The sequence below is a fragment of the Rosa rugosa genome, chromosome 3, assembly GCF_958449725.1.
Source record: "Rosa rugosa chromosome 3, drRosRugo1.1, whole genome shotgun sequence".
Taxonomy (NCBI): domain Eukaryota; kingdom Viridiplantae; phylum Streptophyta; class Magnoliopsida; order Rosales; family Rosaceae; genus Rosa; species Rosa rugosa.
In genome coordinates this window covers 53262373-53270524 of record NC_084822.1, presented here as the reverse complement: position 1 = coordinate 53270524, position 8152 = coordinate 53262373, and the positions used below count along the sequence as shown (strand labels likewise).

At 39.9% G+C, this 8152-nt stretch overlaps 2 protein-coding genes across 2 annotated transcripts; both read left to right on the top strand.

Annotated features, from left to right (window-relative positions):
- Positions 1–4259, top strand: LOC133736879 (la-related protein 1C-like). The gene is made up of 6 exons (XM_062164481.1): positions 1–797; positions 1110–1704; positions 1780–1930; positions 2052–2142; positions 2937–3008; positions 3400–4259. Exons 1-6 carry the CDS (start codon positions 315–317, stop codon positions 3673–3675), a joined length of 1668 nt encoding a protein of 555 aa, XP_062020465.1. The 5' UTR covers positions 1–314; the 3' UTR covers positions 3676–4259.
- A 1792-nt stretch (positions 4260–6051) lies between these two features.
- LOC133739817 (protein FD-like) lies at positions 6052–7689 on the top strand. Its single transcript, XM_062167624.1, has 3 exons — positions 6052–6901; positions 7020–7097; positions 7183–7689. The coding sequence occupies exons 1-3, from the start codon at positions 6362–6364 to the stop codon at positions 7240–7242; spliced, it is 678 nt and encodes a 225-aa protein (XP_062023608.1). The 5' UTR covers positions 6052–6361; the 3' UTR covers positions 7243–7689.
- The last annotated feature ends 463 nt before the right edge of the window (positions 7690–8152 follow it).

Here is an 8152-nt window from a genome sequence, read left to right as displayed (position 1 = left end):
TCATTAGTTCTGAGAACACACCAAAGCAGAAAGAGAGAGAGAGGCCGAGAGAGAGAGAGAGGAGAGTCGCACCGTTGGGTTTTCTGAGAGTGGACGGTTGAGATCCGTTGGTGTTTAATCTATCACAAAAATCCTACTGCATTTTAATTTCTATAGAACGAGAACAATTACTTTTGTGTTCGAATCGTTCTGCAAACTGTGGTTGTTTTGTTTTTGGTTGTGTAATTAGTTAATTGATTAATTTTATATTCTGTGGTTTTGATATACTGATCAGAGTGAGTTTTGTTTTGTGAAACTTGTAACCCTAAATCGGCATGGCCACGGCTGCCGATTCCTCCGCCAATCACCACTCTCCGAGGCCTGATTTTGACGCCGGCGGCGGCGGCGTCAATAGGCGAACCACTCCCTGGGCCAAGGTTGTACGAGGGGATTCGGAGTCGTCGTCGATATCACCCAATCATCAATCTCCGCCGTCCCCGCCGCCGCCGCCTTCCATCTCTGTACCGGAGCAAAACCCCTCTTCTAATTGCTCCCCATCGGCGGTGGCTCGTTCTTCGCCTTCTCCGCCGCCGCCAGCGGATGCTGAGAGCGGCGATGGACACAACGGCAATGCGGCTCGGATGGCAAAGAAGCCAGCTTGGAACAAGCCGACATCGTTGGAGGTTGGTCCTGGTCCTGTAATGGGTGCGGTTGCTTGGCCTGCTTTGTCCGAGTCCGCTAGGGCTTCGCCTAAATTGCCTGCTGATTCCTCTTCCAAGACCGTCACAGATGTGGCAGTTCCAGTGCCTGTATCTCCGGTATGGTTACCATTGTTCAACTGTTTTTGTATATAATTTGTGTCTTTGGTTGCAGAGAAAAATTAAGGGATGAAATTGATAAGAGAAAAGTAGTTTGTTTGTTTGTTTGTTTTGTTTGAGACTGACGCATGAGTTGCCTAGTTTTTATTCAGCTTGGTGGTTGTGCATAGTTTTAGGTTTGTCAGGTGCCAAAAGATGATCCAAAGCTATTTTATATTCTCTGCAACAAAAATCAGTAAATGCTATAATTTTTGCTCGAGTGTATAGTTAATTCAAAGTACTGATAATCATCTTTTATGCTCTTGATGATAGGGACCTGTTATAACACCTTCACCCAACTCCAAAAAGCACCATGGTAACCCTGCAAACACTAACCCAGCATCAAATCATGCAATGCCAGCTCGACAAAGACCTACAAAACGTGGTGGCGGGAGTAGCACAGGGGTTACAAGTGCACATGCACATGCACACGCACACAGTGGTTTTGCACACCCTCCCCCACCGCCGCCACCACCGCCATTCCCTGTTTTCCCTATACCAAATGGTTATGGTACTCTGGTGCCTGCCATGCCTGATCCTTCTCCAAGAGACCCCTCGTTCCGTGGCAGCAATTGGGATGCTAGACCGATTGGTTTTGGGCCTCAAACACACCAAGTAAACGATCACAGGAATTCTTCCCGCAGGGGGAATTTTGGTTCCCACCCGCGTGGAGATGGTCCTTACCACAACAATTATGGGAGCAAGCGTGATCACCAAGATCGTGGGAATTTTATGAATGGCAGAGATGTCCAGATGCATCAGCAGCAGAGACCTCCTCCAAGGGGCCTTGTAAGACCAGTACCACCAAGTAGTGCTGCATTTACCCCCCAGCCGGCAAGACCATTTGCCAACCCCATGGGTTTTCCGGGTGAGTATACTTTCCCAAGTGAATAGTTTTTTTTTTGGTTATATGGAAGTAAACTAATATCTCTGTTTTTGTTAGAGTTTGTTTACATCCCTACATTGCCTTTGGATCCCATTAGAATGCCATTCATTCCCCATGCACCACATCCTGCAATGTTTATTCCTGTTGCAGAATCTCCTATGCCTTCTCTTCCTTCCTTAATAGTCAACCAAATAGATTATTACTTCAGGTACATTTTTTTGTTTTGGTTTCAGCTCTAATTCATTGCCAGTTTGTTAGTTAGATGATCCTTTGTCTTACTAGTTATCCTAAAAACTAACTGCACATGTTGTATTGTTTGCTTGTTGCAGTGATACTAACCTGATAAGAGATGAATATTTGCGGTCAAACATGGATGCTCAAGGATGGGTTCCCATATCTTTAATAGCAAACTTTCCTCGAGTATGTTATTTATTGTTGATTTAGTCCAATTTCATCTGTTTAACCTTATAGAAAGTGAGTATAATATCTCGTGTTTATCACCATAGCCTTTTAATAAAGGAAATGCTGACACAACTCAATTCTTAAAGGAAATGAGAGTCGGTGAAAGTTCTAAATTTGCTTTTCATTTGCCGGCAATGATTAAATGGTAACAGGTCGATGCTTTGTTACACGTGATTAATAAATAATTCGGGCACTTTAGTACTTTACATGGAAACAGAGAAGCTAGGATTATGTTCTTCATGGTCTTCCTGTACTAAATGAATAAGGGAAAAAACTGTAATCTTTTGAGCTAGTAAATCCTTGTTATAATTCTTATCATCTGCAATATTTCATTTTTCCCCCTATTTATATAACAGAATCTTTACTCTTTGTTGATCCTTTGAAGAGAGACGGTGAGCAAAAAATTTGGTTGTTCTTTGTTAACAGAACATGCTAAATATTTTTTATGACTAAAACTGTGGTTATACGTGTTCAATCCAAGGGATTTGTGAATATAATGTTGGAGAAATCCTGAATTATGTACCAGTTTATTGTTTTTATCTAATCTTGATATATGTGTATAACAAGCTCCAATAATTGAAACCTTGTGGAATAGTTTTCTTTTTCCGTGTGGCTCAATGTGGAGAGGATACCAAGAGTGATTTAAAGGAATATAGTCTCAAAGAATTGCTGTGATTGAAATGTTTTATTTGTTTATTTAATAGTAAGCTTTAGCTTGTTTAACCATCTTTGGTTTGCTTGATGCTCAACAGGTTAAGAGTCTGACAACCAATGTCCAGTTGATAATGGATTCCTTGAGAGCTTCAAGTATTGTTGAAGTACAGGTGAGTATCTTATAGGTTTCCATAAAAACTGGAATGCGTTTTCTGAAACATGTGCTTTTGATGTACTCTGATCATGAAGTGACTTTTCGCTGGAAAAGACTTTTTGATCCCTTTGTAGTTTATAGTGTTAATTGGAGGAAATGACTTACTGTAGGCAATTTTTATTCCCGTTTATCCGTTATGTTAATTTTTATTACTGTAGGCAATCATTTATAATGTTAATTGGAGGCTTGCATTAGGCACTTTTATTCCCGTTTATCAGTTATGTTAATTGGAGGAAAATTAGGAAATGGCTTACCGTAGGCACTTTTACCTCATAAAATCTGGCAACTGGCAATTGACTGGATTTTTGTTTGTTGACATGGTTTGATTGCCATTGTGATTGCCACAGGATGAGAAGGTGAGGAGGCGTAATGATTGGACGAAATGGATATCAACTACTGGTCGGCTTGCATCCGAATCAGGCTCATCGTCCAATGATGTACAAAGTTCTGACATGCTTTCAACTTCTTTTCAAAAGATGACAGTGGATGATGCGTCTACTAGCCAAAGTAGTATGGCAGGTAACCCAGATGCAAACTCTAAGGCTATTCCACAGAACTTTTCTACCGAGTCAGCTGGAGTTTCACAGCTCCCTAACGGGGACATCACTCAAAACAATAGTTGAAGTCGAAATACATCAATATGTACCACAAAAACATTCAAGCAAAATCCAGTCCAAAAAAGTGCACTTCTGGTCTCAAAGGGTTCGTTTATGAAATGAGGAAGGTTGCTATTGAAAGCCTGCGATCACCATTTCTTTATTTTCTGTCACTTTGCCTAGTTTTGGCATGTTTTTGAGGCTAGTACAGAAACAAATAAGAAATAATATAAATTATTCTTCAAGCACGAAGAGAGGAAGACTGAGATGGATCAGAGAGCGGGCAGAATTTTGAGGTTATTGGGTTGTATAGTTTGGATTTGGTGTGAATGTTTGTGCTTGCTTCTATTTTTTGGTGCATTTTGGTGGCATATGTAGGCAAAAATCAATCAGAGCTCTGTTTGGGATGTTCTTTTCAAGGGATTAGGGTGTGGGAAAGTAAGTTATTGGGTATGAATCTTAGTTCTGTTGGAGGTGATGATTGAAACTGGAGTGCGCACTTAAGTTTGTTTGCCAAGGATGGTCAGACCGTGCTTGAAGTTTTGCAATTTTGTACTCATAATTTTATTAACAATTTTTTATATCTTAATTTTGCTCTTTTCCTCTCGTAAGTTTATATATTATTACATGCATCGGTAGTGCATTACATAGTTGGCATTCTTCTCAAATGTGTGTATCAGAGAATCATTGGGCCTTTCAACAGTGACAGATCAGTTTTTGGATGTAGACTAGTACATAACTGCATAGGGTAGGTTTTGAATTAAATAACAATGAATGTAGAGCAATAATATCAGTAGACTTTTAGACGAATTAATTAGTTTCATAATACGAAGTTAATACATGCGGCTCTATTACAAATTTGAACCGATAAGATTCAAAGTGATTCCATTCGAAAAAGAAAAAAAAAAAAGATTCAAAGTGATTGTTTGTGTTTAGAACATATAAATATGTAGTACTTTTTTTTTTAATGGTGTAAAAGCAGTAGGAGCGATACCAAAACCCTCTAGGTTTTGCGTAGCAGTGCGGCGGCGCTCCAATCCCGTCTGCAGCAGGGCGCTCCGGCGTTGCAAGTGTTAGCAGGACGAGGCTCACCTCCTTCGTGCTTGCGGAGGTGGTTTGACCGGAAGAGAAAGTTGAAGGTTCAGATCTTGCTTCGGGTTTGTAAACGCACCTGGTTTTTTTTTGGGGCTGCTTCAGGGTAGACGATGAGGAGGTGGTAGACGATGAGGAGGTGGTAGACGACAGGCTCTCGGGGTCTAGAGGAGGAGGGCAGTCGGAGATGTCTGCTAGAGATTCGTTTTCGGGTTGCCGGATAAGGCTTTTGGTTATGTGTTTGCGGAGCCAGACTATTGCAACGCGCAGGTTTGGTCAGCAACGAGATGGTTACTATGGCCCCCTGCCAGGGGAGGCCACCGGATTGACGAGGCAGTGGCGGACGACTTCTTGGAGGCTCTAGGTTCGGTCGGCGGGTTGGGAACGTCGGGTTTGGGTAGTGGGTCTTTGGGCCTCTGCCTTCATGGGCTGTAGTGATGCAATCTAGCGAATTGGGCCTCTTAGTCCAATTCCCCTATTTTCTCACCTTCGTTTGGATTTGGGCCTTCTTGGGGTGGTCGGTCATGCTCTTTGTCCTGCATCTGTTCCTCGAATGCTGCTGTGGGTGTGTTGAATGTTGCGACGTACACCAAAAGGGTCTTAGGCGTCAAGATGTTCAGGACATTGGTTCCATGTTAGGGTAGTGTAGGATTAGGGAGTTTTTTTAAATTCTACATTTTCTTTTTCAGCAGTTCATTTAGGATTTTAGTTTTGAAGTATGGATTTCTTTTGGAGTTAGTACTCTTCGTGAGCTTGCATTGTAATATGAGGGGTGCTTGTACCCTTCATGCTTGACCAAGTGAGGTCGTCATGATTTCGATCAATGGATTAGTCTTCCGTCGTCCTAAAAAAAATATGTAGTACCTTTTTTTTTTTCGTTACAATATATTTGAAGTACAGTTTCATTAAAAGAAAATGGCCAACAACCTCATCATCCCAGAAGGAAAACAAAGTGGCTAATAGCAGGCATGCTGTTGTAATACATTAGCATAATCCTATCACTTTGTAGTGGGGGTATATATATGTATGTGGGTTGACAATATAAATAGTTACTAGTGAACTTTAATCATGACTATTGTTAATCAGCAAAAAAAAAATCATAGAGAATTATTATCGACACTTTTAAAAGAATTGATACACTTACAAGATAAATGTCACTGTAAAATTTTCTAAATTAATTATTTTAATATGTAATATAAAAAAATATTTATATTCTAACAAATGATTTAAACAGCTTTATGCACTAAACCTGAGTTAGAAAACTAAAATTTGAGATCTCTAGGGTATGTTGAGTAAAAATTAAAAGGTTATTATATGGTGAGTCCAGAGCTGAAGAGAGTGAGAGACAGGGCCGGCTGCAAATGTTTTGCCATTTTGATTATGATCCCAGGTTCCGAGCCCTAGTAGGTTATTACTCCATTTGGTATCGCCATCAAAAGGTACTCTAATCCCATGTGCCCCTTAATATAATAGCAAGTGGATTTTGGAAACAAGACAAAACTAAAAGCCTAGCTCTTCTTGATTAGTTACAACAATAACAGATCCAAAAACAAAGGGCCTTCCATCTCTTTGCTTACTTCCAAAACCCTTCATCTCAATCTGAAACATCGATCCCATTCCGATGACGATGGAGGATGTGTGGAAAGACATAAGCCTAGCTTCTCTTTGTGACCACAACTCACCGGCGGCTGCTGCCGGCAGCTCCGCCTCACGTAACGACTCTGCAGCTATTCGTGGCTTCATTTTTCAGGATTTCATGGCGGCGGCGTCCACCAAACTCACTCCTTCTTCTCTTGCTACTGATCTAGCGCCACTGCCACAGCCACCGGCCACTCTCCTCAGCTTGAGTTCTTCCGGTTCCGATCATTTTCAACAGTACCAAGTTCAAAGCGCTACTGCTACTGCTAGTACCAACACTACTGCTCCACCAATACCAGTGACGCCAAACGCGCAAAGACTGCACCGTATTAGTACTATTCCTTCATCTTCTGTGATCTCTTTCTCCAATAAGCACGCGAATAACTCGTCGGAGGCTTTGGATTCTTCCCCGTCTTGCAAGAAAAGGGCGTTAGAAGAAAATGGAGAGAACTCTAGGCATGTCCGGCATAAGCGGATGATCAAGAACAGAGAATCGGCCTCTCGCTCCCGAGCACGAAAGCAAGTACGTACTTTCTGGCTAAGACTCTCCAGTTTGGTTCATAGTTTCATACTAACCGATTTATTACTTTTTCTGGTTAGATTCATTCCTGAAAATGAGTTGTTTTGGGAACTTTTTGCAGGCTTATACAAGTGAGCTGGAACTTGAACTAGCACATTTGCGGGAGGAGAATGCCAGACTTAAAAGACAGCAAGAAAAGGTAGTTGGGGGTTACTTGATTATTTGGTAAATTATAATTTGGTGTTCTTAATTATTGATTTGGGTTTGTTCATGTGGGATTGCAGATCTCCTTAGCAGCCCCTGTAGCAGCAGCAACTCCTCCAAAAAGGGCACACTCTGTGTAGAAAAAGGAAACAGATGTTTGGTTTTTGGATGCCAAACTACTCAATTGGGTTAACTCCCTTTTTTTTTTTTTTTCTTTTTTTTTTTTTTGTCCCTGTTCTTGTACAAAGAAGACAAGATTGCTGCTAGGCATATATGAATCATGGATGGGACATGTTTGGCTAACCTTATCTTTTTTGCCCTTTTAGACTTTTTTTCTTTCTTGTTTCCCAAACCTTATCTTTCACTCACCTGCTACTCATTATCATGTAGTCTTCTTTCACTCCCTTAATTTCCTCTCCCACATTATTACCTTACCTTACTCTCCTCAGTATCTTATTCTTTTCTTTTTCTTTGTGGGTATTTTTACTATTTTATTAGAAATTCTTGGATTTTCTGAGGTCTATGTTTGCCCTGTATAATCATGTTTGTATTGTGAGCAATATCTTTAGGGGATTGAAATTTACACTCTCCAGTGTACAATCCACACTCCATGTTTCTTTTTATAGTATGTTAACATCACATTTTTATAATTTATACTACAAAAAGACAAAACTTAAAATACTAAAAAAGAAAATATAGAGTTTAGATTGTAAATTAAGAAGCTTGAATTTCACTCTCCTATTTTTATAGACTAAATGAATGAGAATTAATTTTCTTAGTCCTACCCTCACGTGGGATTAATGAAGTATTAATTTTCAAAAAAAAAAAAGACTGAGAAAAAATATATAAATAATGAATTTATAAATTGTCTAAATTTATTGGATTTTTTTTCTTAAGATTATACTTGATGAAAATTTCTTCTTACATATATAGATGATTATCTAAACCATTTTAATTTTTAACACAACTTGCACATGGCAACTTGTAGAAACTGTACATTATTTATTACATATCTTACAAGTAGTCCATTGTATGACATTATTTTACTCA

Bases quoted from the DNA above. Each gene is read 5' to 3' on its own strand.
- LOC133739817 (XM_062167624.1), top strand. From the start codon at position 6,362: ATGACGATGGAGGATGTGTGGAAAGACATAAGCCTAGCTTCTCTTTGT. The intron at 6,902-7,019 runs GTACGTACTTTC...AACTTTTTGCAG, and splicing joins GCTCCCGAGCACGAAAGCAA to GCTTATACAAGTGAGCTGGA. The intron at 7,098-7,182 runs GTAGTTGGGGGT...GTGGGATTGCAG, and splicing joins TTAAAAGACAGCAAGAAAAG to ATCTCCTTAGCAGCCCCTGT.
- LOC133736879 (XM_062164481.1), top strand. From the start codon at position 315: ATGGCCACGGCTGCCGATTCCTCCGCCAATCACCACTCTCCGAGGCCT. The intron at 1,705-1,779 runs GTGAGTATACTT...TGTTTTTGTTAG, and splicing joins CAACCCCATGGGTTTTCCGG to AGTTTGTTTACATCCCTACA. The intron at 3,009-3,399 runs GTGAGTATCTTA...TGATTGCCACAG, and splicing joins CAAGTATTGTTGAAGTACAG to GATGAGAAGGTGAGGAGGCG.